General features: G+C 42.3%; 1 protein-coding gene across 1 annotated transcript; it reads left to right on the plus strand.

Annotated features, from left to right (window-relative positions):
* The first annotated feature begins 147 nt into the window (after positions 1-147).
* Positions 148-6,059, plus strand: LOC311270273 (uncharacterized protein). The gene is made up of 6 exons (XM_084375043.1): positions 148-287; positions 751-879; positions 1,183-1,241; positions 1,435-1,544; positions 1,701-3,100; positions 4,603-6,059. Exons 1-6 carry the CDS (start codon positions 152-154, stop codon positions 4,713-4,715), a joined length of 1,947 nt encoding a protein of 648 aa, XP_084231169.1. The 5' UTR covers positions 148-151; the 3' UTR covers positions 4,716-6,059.
* The last annotated feature ends 11,010 nt before the right edge of the window (positions 6,060-17,069 follow it).

Raw genomic sequence — 17,069 nt, forward strand, 5'->3', positions numbered from 1 at the left:
GCAAAAACACAACAAAGGTGTTCGCGAAAACATGGACGAAGTTTGATTAGAAAGTATCAGCCGTGTTGTTTTAATCTACGGAGCATCCTCGAAGCCGTTATTACAATAATGTTGAGCAGAGGCTGCTTCGTTCCTGCTGTTTTGTCGGACCATGTCAGAGTCTGCTGCTGGCAATCCTGAGTTCACTGAGCTGTGGAGGAGTGTGTCCAAACTTTGTGACAGCAAAACACAAGACAAGAAAACAGGACAGCAGATGCCTGGCACAGCAACATCAGCCATGCGTAAAGGTGAGGCTGCGGATCGATTGAAAATAGGCAGCGATCTGTTGCCTAGCACGTGTTGTTGAATAACGGTATAAACTGATCGCATGAAAACATTCAAGTGTATACGTGGAGGAGTGGCAGCGGCCATTAGGCGATCAAACCTAACGTGATAGAAACAACATGCTGTCTGACACAACCAGCCCGTTTCTCACTGACCACAAGCATTCACACATTATTGACATTGTTGTTGTTCCACGTGAAGTTGTGAGAAAGACTAAAGTAATATATATATATATGTAACATAATATATTATCAGCCTTTGAGTGGAATTATATTTGGATGGATGGAGTGTTTGAACGTATAGCAAATCATTACATGCAGCTGTAATACAGTTTAAAGCACTACAATAATGAACCTGGGCAAATGTACTGTTGATAATCTTAATCAGCTGATTTGATATAACGTTTGATTTCTGATTGACACACAGATCTGCAGAGTCCTAAGGGCCGAGGCTACAGCAGATACCCTGGCTTGAATAATGGGGATTCTCCAGGTGACGTCGAACCATCACAAGACATTTTCTGGGATTCCACATCTCCCACTCAGGCTAATACTGGTAAACAACACAGACACTCCACACAGAAATGGTGGCAACATGCACACCTTCTGAAAACCTTCCTTGTTATTTTACTTCATGGCCATTACATAAGGGGAAGAGAAATACATAACCATGCATATGAAATAAACTGAAAAATAAATTGTCGTGCATGCTTTTCAAAAAGAGGTCCTGCTTTGCATTTGAATGAAAAAGGATAATTATGTTACAATCATGCCATATTTTAATGTGAAATTCGTGTGCATGTGTTTTGTGATGTTATTAGTTTAACAAGTATTTGTTTTCATCTGTCTCCTGGATCAGGGCTCAGGAAACACGCTGCTGTGGAAATATCGGATATTGTCAACCGAATCGCTCCAAAGGTCAGTTGTTTCACCTTCAGTAACATTAAACACTCAACATGAATCAACATATCCGAATGTCATAGTAGAAATTGGCTCTTTATCTCCACACTAACACTGTCACTCAGTTCTGTGTGCTGTACTCAGGCTTTTAGGCTTGTTCACTTTATGTTTTGAAATAAATCTGTTAATTTTTTGCTTGTGTCCTACACAGGATGTGAAACGGAAGGGGACTGATTCTCCTCTGCTGCAGTGGATAGGTGACAGCGCCATCCCGTGCACACCGGACATTCCAAAGCCACGACTCAGGAAGAAGTCCTGTCGGTGCGTAATCAATTTAATGACCTGTGGCTTTAGTCCTGACATAAACAAACACCATATGCAAGCATTAGAAGTCATTTTTGCCCCTAGCGCTATATTATTTGTCATTTTTCTGTCTCTTTTTTGTTTTTTTCCTCATCAATCCTTTCCCCTCTACAGGCAGAGCAGCGTGGACGACCTCTTGAAACTGGCCAGGCAGTTTGACGAGAACATGCAACAAGACAGGGAGAGTTCAGCAGAGCTTAACGCTGTCAACAACAGCCTCAATGAATGTGGGAACACTTCCAAAACAAAACTGACAGAGACTTCGTACCCTAGCAATGTGAAGGACCTAAAGTGTCCATCTTCATCGGATCAGGTGGAGGCGGAGCTGCACGCTCTGTTTGACTGCTCCACTCAGAAAGTCAGCGGCCGGCTAAGTCAGGGCTCCTCAACATCAGCCTGCTCACAGGAAGTAAAAGGCCAACCAGTGACTTCAACTTCAGCTGAACCCCGACAATCAGAACTCAAGCCAGCTGATAAGTCCGGCCCGGCTGAAGAAAAGGGATCTTGTGGTCTTAGTGCGAACAATTGTGATGATTTTGATGACGACTGGGAGAATGACGACCTACTTAATGACTCTTTTGTGCTGGAGATGACCCATAATCCCATCCAGCAATATCACACTAACACTAAAACCACCTTGCAGTCCGACACTAAGACAAACACCTCTGCGTGCAAACCTACTGCAAATACAAACTCTGCACATCAGCCTTCGAACTTGCACTGCAAGCCAAGCCGCAGTGCACTCCAGGAACTTTGTCCTAAACCAAAGACTACCAACCGAAGCACTTTCAAGTTAGAGCCCAACCCTCACTTCCAGCCCAAGATGGCTGCCAAGGAGGCTTCCAGGTCCAGTTTCACTGTCATACATCCTAAACCACAGACGTTGGAGCGAAAATCTACTACCACAAAGACACCATCTACTCCTCAACCTGACAAGACCACTACTGATCAGAAGGAGATTTGTGTAGCTGCAGACTCTGTTAAAGACATTACAGACAGCTTATGGGGCGATGATGATGACGAGCTGCTCTATCAGGTATGTGACAGCGTGGAGAGGATCTCCAACAGTCAGCCACAGCAAGTGAGCCCCAATAACTGCCAAGAAAAACAAGATATTGCTGAAGACAGACAGCGAAAAACCACCACGCCTCTGCCAATCGACACGGCCTGGTCCATGAACCCCGGTGCCAGCGCTAAAAGACAGTCGCCATGTGCTTTTGTTCGTTCTAACTCATTACCGGGGACTAGCTGCGAAGCTGTGAACTACCAAGGATGGAACGTTCCCATGAAAGGTGCCAACAACCAATCACGGATGTCTCAGAGCCTCCCAGGAAGCCACATGAGTCTGGGCACATTCAGCCAGCGTCGGGATTCATCTGGGACTTTCCAGGCTGGAAACGCTAATGTGGACATGAAGCCACATACAGTGACAGCCGGGGCACCGCAGAAGTTCAAGTCGCAACACACAGCCTTCAAGAGAAATGTCTCTGACTCAGCAGTTATATGCAACAAAGGTAAGCTGTCTGACTGTCGATATTTCAGTGCTTCCCACAGAGTAGCTAGAGTTGCTTTCAAAGTTTGTCTACATCGTTTTGCTTTAATTGTCCACCTTAATGGACACACACTGGCTTGCCTCGCCTTTCTGTTTCTCTCTCCCTGTATGCATCTGTTGACTTTCTTCATCAGCAGTATGTTTTATAAAGTCAGAATACACCTCGCAGTTTGGATTTTTGCACCTGCGAATCCTTTTTTCACAACAGCAGGTGAGCCGCATGTGTCGTTAATTATGTAGCCTGTTGAAAGTATCGAAACCAACATGGTACCGAATAACATTGCAACAACCAGGTGCACTTACAAGCTTGTGTGAAACAATGGCACAAGTAGGCAAGTACATTAAATAAGAGGTCGCATCACAATCAGTTGACAGGGGGGATGTAACACCAGAGGACATATTTCTCTCCCTGTGTGCCTCTCTGCAAAGCGTGTGTGAATGTCAGTAGACAGGAAGTGCAGACAGAGGGCAGATTGTCCACTAGTTAGTCGATCATGGGTGGCGTCGTTCTCTCAGATGGATAAAAAAGAAAAAGCTGCATTAGTTCTTCTTCCTTTCCTTCTTCTTAAGTGTTGATCGGTGGATCACAAATCGACTTCGAAAGGTGCATACCATCATCTACTGTATCTATAAGTGTGTTGATGCTGTGCTTGTTAAATCAATGAAAACAATTTGGCTTTGTATTATTGCTCTATTTATTGGTTCTAATTTTTGCTGATACTGATAAATAGCTGACAATATGAAATTGCCATTATCGGGGCCAATAATTCATCAGTCTGATATATGTCCTGCATCACTAGCCCTCAGTACAATTTATTCACACATACATTTCTTCCAAACAGCACAGATTATTGTCTAAAATTGAAGAAAATGCATTTGACAAACTACATTCAGCACAGCGTGTAACATCTAAAGACATGTCCATTAAGACAAAGTTCAGTCAGAGATGAAGCTCTTCTTGGTAAATGGTTATTTTTGTCTACTCAGTGCATCTTTGCAGCTCTTTTTCATCTTCTATCCTCAGCAGTTTGCTCTAAGACTGGGTACTGAAGTAAAAACTCACCAGTAAAACAGATGTCACATGTTGTTCTTATAATCATTGACAGTTCAGTGCATGTGCACATGAACAATTCTTCCCCAAAGCCAGTAAACACTGTGCCATGGATTTAATTTGTGATGCTGTCAAGAGTCCAAACCTCAGGAAGTTTTCAGTGCCAATGAATTGCAGAGCGATTGGACATTGAGGGATGATTTTTTTTTTTGTATTTTCAAATGAGCTTCACCGTGGCTACCCACTGGTCTGAGATATGGTAGCAAGGATTTCACGTTAACAAGTTCTGATGTAGGGCTGATTTCCCATTTTCTCTTCAGGTCTTTGCAAGTGTTTTAATTCTCAGAATTTCCCGACAAAACCATATTCAGTGTTTCCAGTCATTTTTCTCACTTTTCCTCTCTCCTTTCCAGTTTTTGTCACAAGCCAGATGACGGGGAAGTGCTCTGCAGCCGAGATCGAGAAGAAGAAACAGGAAGCCTTGGCCAGGAGGCGACTGCGAATGCACAATGTCCCAAAACCATAGATGAGCTCTGAACAAGCCTTTACAAAACTCTTCATTCCACAGATGTTTAACAGAATGTAATCTTAGACATCGTCCATGATGGTGTTAAAAGATCAGTGGTAGATCACTAGGTTTGGATGCCTAGCTTGATTTAAAGACAAGGTAATGCCTGTTAGAGCTGCTGGACATTGTTGCTGCTACTGTAAAAACATGTTTACCAGAAGGGAGTTTGATGCTCAGTCTCAGATCGGGTACTACTTTAACAGTAAAAAAAAAAGATTTTCCTGAGCATTTTCACACTTTGACTGAAAAATAGTTTACATCCACTGAGTTTAAACATAATTCTAAATGCTTATCCAAACATTTATTCCTGTTGTTTTCCAGCATTGTCATTTCAGCTTTCTGCACACAGAAAATGTTTTTCACAAAGTTTTGCTTTGGCTTAATCATAAATAGTTGACGTTATCCATAAAAACCTGCTGTCTGCCGACAATTTCCAGTGAGCACAGGAGATACTTGCTGTTTTCGCTTCAGTATATGTTTAATAAGACAGATTATGTGCCTGCATCCTCAGCGTCTTTGGCAGTTTTTATAACTTTGAAATCAGAAGAACATTTCTTTAGTTGAAGTAAATTAAGACAGTATTTTAACACAATCTAAAGCTTTTTCTTTTCTCTGTCTGTTTGTACATGAAAACAAGCATGCCATGATTCAGCAGATTTTGTTTTGTTAATATGTCTTGTTCTGTTTTTGCCTGTATTTTGTTTGTGCATGTCACAGTTTTCATCATTTTAATTTTGCACAGTCAGAATCAAGTGTTAATACTGTATGACAGTGTCATGGCCCTCCTCTTTAGGCACAGTTTGCTGTAATAGATATGTTATGCACCTTTTGGAAATTCTTAATCCAACGGCAGTAAAACCACATCCATGGAAATGAATGTTCCGATTCCCACTGGATAAGACTGAAATGAGGACGATGGCCTCACCACAGTGCCAGGCAGCTTTGATCTGCTGTGTTATGAGGTCTGTGTATGCAGGTGACACATCAGATAAAAATGTTGGTGACCTCTTTGTTTCTAAATTAGTGCCTTAGTACATGATGACGAATCTGATCCCAGCAACATGAAGGACGTCTCCTTAATCATCTGTAATGATGTTCATGCCTTCTGTGAGCACAGTTGGTTACTAAACACTCTTCATTGCTTGTAGCTGTTTCATTTAACTGTAGTTTCAGTTGTCTGACTGTTATCCACATTTTCAGACATCATGTTGTTATTATCTATGTTTTTGGTCTCACCTACCAAACCCCAAGCAAAGAAAATAACGTTTGTCACTTTGAATAAACTGCCACATTCAAAACTGATATGGATGCTTTTTTGTTTTAAGTTCTTAAAATGCACATTAAACACCTTAACAGACACTTGTATTGGTCTTGTAAGCATTTTAGTCACCACGTGTAAATTACTCCTCCACTGACACTTAAACAAGCTTACTACAGTTCATAATGGATCTTTTGAAAGCAGCCATGTGAAACTGTTCAAACTGACCTGCCAGAGATCTAACTGATCATCAATGCATGAGCCAGATTGTTGATCGTTCAGGTGGGCAGTCGGGTGTCATGGTCCCCTTAAATTCAACATGAAACGACCAGCAATCTGGCAGAAAGTCAGCCTAATTCTAAGATTAGTTGGGGATGACCAACTCTGTGCTAAAATCTTCTTTAATCAGTGCTTGTTGGGCTCTAAAGGTCTAATCCAGTGAGCCAGTAAAATGTTTAAAATCAACGCCATAGAGGCTGAGATATCCTGACTTAGGCAGGCTTTAAAGGGTAACTCCACCACTTTCACACATTCAAGTGTGTTTACAGGCCTTGAGAAGTACTACTGCATCTGTGGCTCCAGAGGAAGCTGCATGTAGTCTGATAAATTGCCCCTAGTGATGTTACTCGTGCCTAAGTTGCATTGTGGGTAATGTACGCTCCAAGTTTTGAAAAGAAAAAATAATGCTTGGATTAAAGGAGGCAGTATCTCTGGGTCTGCTGTATCGATACGGATCATTTGTTTTTAAACTGTCCGTAATGAGTCCAACAGACACTGGAGTGCAATGCTGGACTAGTGGACTGCTTTTCAAAACCTGGTGCCTACATTACCCACAATGCAGCTCAGCCCCTAACATCACTGAAGGCAATTTACCAGATTACAGATCAGGTTTTTTTTTTTTTTTTTTAAGTCCCTTAAGAGCCACAGAGGCCGTTGGACAGCTGTTTTCACAGGCTGAGGAGTGCTCCTGACTGGACCTTGTGAAAAATTGGCCGCGTTCTTCATAGATGTCTTTTTTGCTGCATCATTGGCTCTCACTTTTCTATCAAACAGCTGGTCAGGACTGAGTGTACAGAGACTGTCTCCATCACTCTAACCTCTGTGTATTTCAGGGCTGTTGACAGGTCGAGCAGATATGACGGAGCCTTTTTTGCAAACACTCAAATCTGTTTTCAACAAGTTGCTGCCAGAAAAGGAAGACCATTGTGGACGTGCAATAGCCTCAGTGTGGAGCATATTATTGTTATTAGACGTGAGGGATTATTTTAATATGAGGGCTAATTTGTCCTCTGGCCCCTTATCACTCTCCTCACCTGCTGTAACTGTGAGGGTAACACAATGTTCCTCTTTGTAATCCCAAGAGAATTCTTCAGTGTTCCTCCTTCGAGCCCATCCCCGGCCTTTACGTGCCTGTGAGTTCCCAGGTGTGTGTGTGTGTGTGAGACGGGTGGTCTGCAGGTGTGTATACTGGAGTATTTATCCCATTCCATGCACGTAATAGGCTCCATCCTCCTCCCTGCCCTATCTGTCTCCCCCCTCTCCACCCAGTCCGACTGTAAATCAGATGGCAGGGCAATTTGGCAACAGCATAAAGGCCCCTGGTTTTTATGACTATGATTATGGTTATGATGATGACTAGTATTTATTTCAACTATCTGATGAAACCCTTGGCTAAAGCTAACAGGTGTCGAGCAGGTACAATATCGTGCTCGCTGAAGGATCCCTGTAATGTCGCCATAGAGAGCGAAATATCGCCCGCCAAACAGAAGAATGGGCTGTTTCAGCGCCCACTCGTCATGCCGTACATGGGGCAATTTCTGATTATTGGATGGGAGTGGAGCGCCACAACGTCCTCTTTGTAGAGAGAGAATGATTTATGGCTGTTAGTCAGGCATAAGGCAGTAATTGCCGCAGTGACGATTATGTTACCATGGCACCTGTTTAAACTGTCCATTCTTATGTGAATGTTTTCATTTTTGGAAGACGGGGATTTGCAGCTTGAAGCTGATGTGTGGAGACGTTAATTGAAGTTTGGGAAAGGGTCTGGGATGGTGTGGTAGCAATTTAGGGGAAAAGAAGAGAATGTGACGGATGGATTAGTGTTGTGTTATCTGATATATGAGGGAAAGTGTGTGAAGAAAAGCATAACAACCTGGAATATTTTCTTAAACATGCATGACAGGAGTCTGCTCAGCAAATATGATAAATACACTCAAATGCGTACTGATAATATTGTTATAAAAGACGTGTTGACGACAACTTGGAAACTTCTGCATGTTACTGCATTCTTTAAAAATAACATACTGCAAAATAATAGTTCAAGCTTCATGATACGCTTCATGTACAGAATTAGCACTCAGTAATGATGATAAGAAATAGCACAGTGAAGGCGTAGCAGCTCGGAGGCTGTTGTTCTGTGCTGAGCCCGACCTCTGACCTCACCTGTGTGGGTGCTTAAGTGAAAAGAGGATTTCTCCTTCATCAATCAAAACAATATCTTTGTTGAAACCTTGTTGTGTCGCAGTTTCAGGACTCAGAGGTCTGCGCTGATAAAGGATATGGCAGAAAATAAATCTCTTGGATGAGTCTTGGATGAGTTATGGTCCTCCCTCCCTGAAAAACTGCTGTGAAGGTGTCGTTTGGAAAAACCTACCTAAAGCCCGGTCTTTTGATCTGTGGAATAGATATGACCTATTATTACTGGAACAATATATAAGAGGTCAAGTCGTAGTCTAAATCACACCGGTTAATATCAAAGTTTTGTTTTTTTAACCCAGGATTTAAGTATTTAAAGATTTCAAGGCACGAAAGAACGTTTCTCTTAAAAGATTTCATATCTTGGAGGTTAAATTACTTGTGATAATTTATCCCCAGTGTTTAGTCTGTAGTTTTTATCTCTCCACTGGGGGGTCAAAGGTCAGGGTCAGCAACAGAGCAGCATAACTGGAATCAGAGGCTCGATCCAGCCAATCACCAGAATAAAACATTTTTCATTTCTGCAAACCACGTACACATTCAAATTTGAACATGTCATATGCACCATGTCAACATTTTTATATGTCAACATGTTCACCTTACATGTATGTGATATAACATGTTGGGAGGTGGAGGGGATGGTAGTGGCCAAACAGCTAGGAGAGAAGGTTGCCAAGCCACAGACCACTGTCCGACATGGCGTTTCAACATCTGGAAGCATGAAACCACTGGATACTTTTGACAAGACGTCGGGACAATTTCCTGCCACAACCATAACCAAGTGGTCTCTGTGCCTAAACCTAACCGAACCACCAGCGTTGTCATGAAATAAAACAGAAAATTGAACCTGAAGGGACGTCAAGTTTCAACATATCCGTGGTCTGCAGAAATTGCCAACATTAATTCTAGCCATTGGGTTGCTTGATCTCATTCCTCACCCCATGCACTCTTCCTCTGTTTGTTCATTTGAATGGAAGGTTGACTGTGCCAAGCTAAGCAAAGAGCAAAAGGAAAAATGGACCATAAAACCCTCTGGCAGTAAGAGCGCTCCAGTGCCGACTTGTGTTAATCCACTACTCACAAATCCAGCAGAAAAAATAATATTAGATCCCATCTTTCTTGTATTCTGTATCTCAAATGTCATCTGGTTGAATGCCTTCAAATATCCAGGAGAGTCAAGTTTAATTTCACAGTGTTAGCGTGACGTCTTCTTGCCTTGTGGGTGCAGTTACCTCACTTCCAGCCGCCCCCGAAGGAAAACGCTGTTTCACTACACTGCTAAAAGTACGAATAAGCGTTCTGAGAAGAAAGCTGCTGTATCACACTCTTAAAATCTCTTTTCGAGAGATCTAAGGCGATACTGTTTCAGGAATCAGAGCTGGGAGAGTAGCATTTATTCCCCTTTTGTTACCTCTCCTCGCCGTCTGTCTACACTCATCCCAGCATGAGGCTGAAGTGGCGGAAGTGAGTAATGAGACCTGGAGGCATACTTGTGTGCTGGATTACCGATGCATTTGCAGTAGATTAATATGAGCCAAAATTTTCCAAGGGCATCCAAACAGACTCCAAGAACAGCAAACATAAATTAAGCGTCTTTTAGAAATACGACCTGAGGTAGCTATTGCCTCCTCAAGCCGAGTGCAGAGAAGCCATCGGAGATAGCATCTCTAATCGCTTTCCCATGCTGTGAGGCCGCGCCGCACAAAGGCTAAGCGCTGCTTTTATAGCTGGCAGATTACCTCCCAATGTATGACTAACGCATATCACACATACATCAGCTTCTTTTTTTTCCATCCCCATTCTTACTCTCTAACTTCGGCTATCTCTCTCTCTCATCTGTTTGTATATCTGTGTCCCTCACCAGGTCCGTCTCACACACACACACACACACACACACACACACGGAGTGGAGGCAGCGTTCAGCGCTGTGGCAGCCTGTCAGCAGCGTAAATGACCTGTGAAGAGTTTCACGGTGCGTGTCATTAGGCAGCTTTAGATTTGTTTCAACAGCGCTTTACCTGAGGGCTCCATTCATGGGCCCCCAGGTATGACTGCCATCCCCACTGGGGGGGGGAGTCGAGGGGGGGGAGTTGCAAAATTCCCCCACTCCCTCCACGGAGGACAATGATGGAAAGCCCATGAGCACGATTGGGCAATGCTTAAGTCTAGAGTTCAAGCTGTTCGGGGAGTTGAGTCCTGCAAGAAAAACATTGTATTGTCATATTTTAGATCGTTGTCTAGACACATTTGTGTTGTTTCTCTGGAACTGATTTACTTATATTGATAATTTATTGGTTAAAATGTTCTCGTGAAACTGAATTTATCAGGATAAAAAGAGTGAATCATTGGATTGTAATTAAATCTGGATGAATATTTAGGTGAAAGCCTTAGATTTTTAATTTGCAACCGTTCCCAAAAACGGTTGCAAATTACATAGGGTTCTAACCCATTAAAACCCTGATATACTGTTTTAAGGGTTGTTAAAAATACAGATATATTGATAGTCAACAGCGCCAACACGGCCGCTAGCTGCATGTTTAACTGAGCTTACAAGCTAACGGAGGATAGCTGTGTGTTAGCAGCAGTTAGCAGCAATGTTTGGAGTTGTTAAGAGTGACAGGTGGCCAATTCTTATATATTGCACCTTTAAATCTGGAAAGGTGAAAGCTCAAGATTTTTAGGTTTCAACACGTCAAAAAAAAAAACATATTCCCTGTTGTAAACTTTTTCTGTCTCTATATACGATGTTATGGTCATGTATAGCATTAATATTTTAATCCTGATATATTGCTTTAAATGTGCAATGTGTTGAATTTTGTAACACTAAAACATTTAAATTAAACAGAATATGAAGAAACAGAGACAGATGGCCAATTCTTACATAATCCACCATTAAGTGTGAGAACAACATATCCCCAATTTTGGTGGTTTTGACAGTCTTACAGGGAGGTTTTTTCATCTACTTGAGTCCAACCTTATATGTGTTTAAAGCGATTTACTACTAGTTAATCAGTAGATTTATATTTTCAGAGAAAATAAGTCATGTAAAGGTCAAAGTCACCCAGACGTAAGAGCGATAAGGACTAAAGAGTTGTCTACCAAAGTCTTGTTATTACAGTCTAAATCACTGCTTTGGAATGGAAGGAGTAAGAAAAAACACCTCTTGTGAAGGATTTATTAGCCCACTGAAAGCTCTGCCATCAACTCAACTTTCTAAAATACCCTGTCTTGTTCACTGTTCAACCCTGGATTATCACTTTTTTTTTAACATCTTCTCCATCCAAACCAATCCCGTATTGATATCCCGGCATCGCTACGCTTTATTAAGCATGCTGATAAGGGTCTGCAGACTTAACCGTGTTTTGAGAAACAAGACTCTCCTGCACACAGCCAACAAATATCCCTGTTGCCACATTCCTCCGGCCTATATCTGCCAACACCTTTGCGCTACAATGGCTTTGGCCCTTTTTCTCCCCAGCCCGTAATAGTCAGCGTGGGCTGTAATGGTCTGTTGACAGGTTTAGGCTGAGGTAATTTTGTTGCTGGGCTTTACAGTGAGGTGCCAAATCTTCCCCTGAGGAAAAAAGGAGCAGCAGATGCAGGAAAGCTAGCTATTAGCTTTCTAATACTGGCTTTGTTATTGAACAACTGTTTTTACAAAACTTGGGTGAGAAAAAGGCTGCAAATCATTTTTTATTTATCCGGGCTTTCACACAATATCGGCTCCTCTTTAATGACTCGGAGGTGATTGCGGGATTAGTTGTTTGCTTTTGTGTACAGTAAGACACTCCGGTATGTTAGCCGGGTGCTAAAATGTTAAGTGGTGCTAGCTTCTGTGAATTGTGTGCTCTTGAGTTAAAATGGCTCCCGCTGTGCAGAGACACAGTTCATTATTTGAAGCAGGACTGCATAAAGAGAGGCCGGCTGAGTGGAACTCCAGCTGCCGGACACGCACACACACACACACACACACACACACGCACGCACGCACGCACGCACGCACGCACACACACACACAGATGCAATGCAGAAACACCATGGAAAATGCAAGGGAAAGCAAAACTGTTGAGGCCAAGGGGTTCCCTTTGCAATGTGCAAAGCAGATCAACCACGCACACACACACACACACACACACACACACACACACCACAAGCACCTGCCAGCTGACCATCTCCTGTGGGATGGAGGCCCCAGGGTAACCCACACATTGGTCGGTGTGACCTTTTCAGGTCATGCTGGGTCCTGCCTGCGCCTGCATGCTGATGGTGAGCAGCTAATGATGGCCGGTCTTTGTCCTGTTATCATCTGGCTCTCATTTAAGCCTGCTGGAATAAAGAATGAGGCTGCTTTACACAGTATTCTGAGCCTGGATGTGTTTGTAAAGGTTTTGTAGCCTTTACAAACGTTGGAATGCTACGGCTAGTGAATATAACGATATCTGTTGTAAAATGGCGACCTGCAAAGTGTCACTGTGTTAGTCTTTGGATATTCTGTACACGGACGTATGATGAGAACTGGATACAGCATCAGACGTGGAGCCCCGTTCATTTTCTAGCTGCACTAAAGCTGCGCATGTGTGCGGCACAAAAAAGTCTGACTTTCAACTGACTTTACTATAGTTCATACATTTATACATTGCGTTCACGATGAAACCCCTGAATATAGAAGGGTTCTCTGTAAAACCATTTTGGTAGATTCTTGTTAGCACCATTTAGAAGGTTGAAAGAGCTCTGGGTGAAACCATTACACCGAAGAAAGGTTCTCTGCTGAACCTCTTATAGGTGGTTCTGGGTGGAACCTTCGCAAAAGGTTCTACCAGGAACAAAAAAGGGTTCTCCTATGAGGACAGGCCGGAGAACCCAATATGGTTCTAGTAAGAACTTTTATTTCTAAGAGTAGAGTGTGTGCACTAGTGACTGTGGATGGCTGAGACAGCTATATTCTGTTCTAGTCCCCTGCTGACTTGATGAAGGAAAAAAAAAAATGTAGTCCTGCGATTGCTAGACTTCCTAAACTTTATTGGACTGAATGGATCATATTATGATGGTGAAATGAGTCATTTTGCGGCGGCTGTGATGCTCAAATAAAAAAAAAGTATCCACCATTTTCCAGCTGCTTTTTTAACTAAGTGAACTGGTGCATCAAGTGACCTTGGATTTCAAAACAAAGTACTGTTGTTGCCACGCTCATCCTTTCCTGTATGCTGGGAGACATTTGGGGGGAATAAACGCTACCAGGCACTCAGTGTTTGAAAAGCCTTCATGACCTGAATACTGAAGCATTGTTGTAGAGGAGAAAAGTACCTGCCGCGCCTCTCGGTGGTCGGACTGTGTAAATACCCTGCGTCAAACTCACAAAAGCTACGTCCCTGACATTTACTCAGTCTAGTCCTAATCATAATACCAATCTTGACCCTAACAATTACATCTGACCTTAACATAGCTCCCTAAACATGTGAGGACTGGCAGGATTCTTAACTTTGAGATATATTGATTATCTCTCTTTCCTTGTGAGTCATTTTCTGTTTATAAGTGTAGAAACACAAGAACACACACAAACACACACCACTGCTCAGAGCCCGATGTTGGTCCAGGTCCAGCGCTCAGTGTTGTCTGCTCATTGTCACTAATCCATTTCCTGACTCTGATAAAGTATGACAGATAGAAGAGGTTTAAAGAGGCACATATGGACAGAAGATCAACACTCTCTCACACAGTTATAAGACGATAATTCTTTGTTATGTTCACTAATGTGCACCCTTTTCCTATCTCACGCTCGCAAACACAATGTACGCCAAGTAGAAAGCGAAGGAAAAGGATGCCAGCTCAAAGCGAAGCAATGTTTGCAGCACAGTCTTCTCCTCAAAGGCAAATTGGGAGTCCCCAGTCAAATTACTCGAGCTGTTTCCAAATGCAAATATGTGTTATCAAATCAACAAAGCAACTAAAGATGCAAATCGAGAGATCCGTGCTGCTCGTTTAGCATCTGTTGGGAGGAAAAGAAATGAAACATTTCCATCAAGGCTTTGCCCCGTGTTTTCTCCGCCGAGAGCGCAGAGAACAGATTTGTATGTTTTTGTTTGAAGACTCGGTTTTGAAAAGTCTTCACAAGGAGCCGAGGCCTCCTGGCAGCGTGGGAATTCAGCGCGTTTAGTCTCTGAAACAGTCACATGTTTTTTTGTTGGGTTAGCAAGTCGCCAAGTTTGCAGAGAGGTTGGAAGCAGGGGAGACATCTGAGCCAAGATGGAGGGGTTCATCCCCGCAGCTAATATACACTCTGCTCCAGAATGGAGGTTGGTTTTAGATGTCCAGGGTGAGTTAGCCTCACACTTTGTATTTGGCAGTTGCTGAAGGAGTTTATCGTTCCCTCGCAGACACACTCCTTCTTTTGTAAGTGTGATCTGTTTCCTTTCATGCATTATGAGTGATGTTTGAGTTTTTACTTAACGAGGAGGGAGAGCGCAATACAAATATGGTAAAAGACCGTTAACCTACTAAATGTCAAAAGTGAGTGCAGTGAGTAGGTATTCTGGAGTTCTTCAGTGTTATGACAATGAGACATCATCCTGCTGTCTGGGTTGTGTTTTAAGGTATTTCTTCTCCACATCGTGGGGGTTGATGGGGAAGACAGAAGTGTGCACAACAAATCCAACAAGGCCATATATCAGTTGTGGCCCTACAGCATTGCAGACGCACGAGGAGGGCTTTCTGACAGGTCAAGATTATTTATAGAGCGCTGTCAAAGTTATAATCCACATGATTTGTGTTCGCTTTTGTTTTGGCCACGTCTTCGCTGCTAATCATCGCGGCTGCGATGTTTCTCCGCTGGAAATCTTCTCCTGTTGCAGATACTAACCTCCCACCACTGTTGTCTACTCCAAAGAAAGCGCTGCTGCTGCCGTCAGCAACATCAAGGACATCATTTTGTGTACAGGAGATGTTTCCTAATATGTTGAAAATATATCCTGCTTGCATGCATGTAATGTTCATAACCCACCGATCGCCTGTACGTATAAGGGGTGTCGTAATATGCCAGTATTGACGATTCTATTAAAAAATGAAATATCAAGTCAATAATAGATATATGATGATGCTGTGTTAATGAACAGATCTGTCCTAGATTAAGTGTTATTTTTCTTTTTGTACAGTTACGGATACAGACTCTCTGTTCACCTCCCGTCAGTCGTATTTTGAGAGTAAAGGCCCGTCCACATTAAGAACGATCATTATAACGATAACGATAACAATAACCATGTGAGTGTCCACACTGATGAGCGATAATGTTCTGTAAACAGTGTTTGCTAAGCATGCACTGCTGCCCCAGCTGTGTCGGCAGCTCAGGAAAATGGATATTAATGACCTGTTACTGCTGTAAGTTCAGTGGAGGAACAACAAAAGAAAATCCCCAGAAGGATATGGTTTTTATGAAATTCTTCACATGAGGAGTTAGGACAATCCAAATCTCTAGCTGTCGTCGCTTGAAGACACATTTTCATACTTTTGGTTGAGTCAACATTAATTATCCTGGTTCGTTAAAGGACATCAAAACGAACTTGAGAGACCCCGTCAGCGTCAAAGAGCATTTGCCAGTATGTCCCCGGTAAAATGATGTTTTTTATGTGTTATTTGGAGCCAAATATTACGTTATATAAGCGTTTAATAATTTGTATAAATATCCAAGGCTGAATTATGAGAGGAGACTGTCTAAAAAGTGTGTCCTTAATGCCATCAACTTGTTAACACAAAAGAGGTCGGCTACAGCTGTAAACCAGTATTATACAGTAATTGCTGTTGCGACATTGTTTTGTGGGTAAATGTCCCCAAAATCAAGCTGATTGATGGCCTGTAAATTTGTGTGTACTCTGATTGGCTGTCAATCACTTGAGTAAGAAAGAGTTTTAAAACGATCTGCTTATAGTTATTGTTGTAGTATGTTGTTCTTGGTGTGACTCATTTGCCAGAAAAAGAGATAAAACACACAATAAACCACGCTAAAGATGAATCTGACTATTAGCATCATTTCTTTTGTTTTTTAAATATTGTGATATTGTTATTGTACATTTGTTTTGGCCACTTTCATGGTGTAGTGACACTGTGATCTCGTGACAGCGTCATAGACTCGTTGGTGTACACTTTACTGCATGTACACCGACTTTCTTTTCACATCCTGTTGCACCGTACAATCATTTCCCATTTCCCATTCTTTATTCTTTTCCATTCTTTAACTTTTATTGTCCTTGTTTCTAGCCGTACGTCTATTTCTGTGAGAGCAATTTAAAACCGGAGTCAAATTCCTTTGGTTATACACATGGCCTACTTGGCCAGTAAAGCCAGTTCTGAACGACCGCAGACTATTTGAATGAAAAAGCTTTATATACTTTACATGCTGTATTATATTACTTCAGCAGACCAGTGCTTTGCTTAAAAGGCGGTTTAAAAAAAAAAAAGTATATTAAAGCAAGAATTTATGTATGAGGGCAGCGACAAATCGTTGAAATACATCAGTCCAAAGTCCAAAAAGTGATCTAGTGTGTGTTTTTTTGAACACATGTGACCAGCTCACCCCGACGTTGGTTTTG

This window comes from Pagrus pagrus (assembly GCF_965226575.1).
Source record: "Pagrus pagrus genome assembly, chromosome: 15".
In the NCBI taxonomy this organism is placed as follows: Eukaryota; Metazoa; Chordata; class Actinopteri; order Spariformes; family Sparidae; genus Pagrus; species Pagrus pagrus.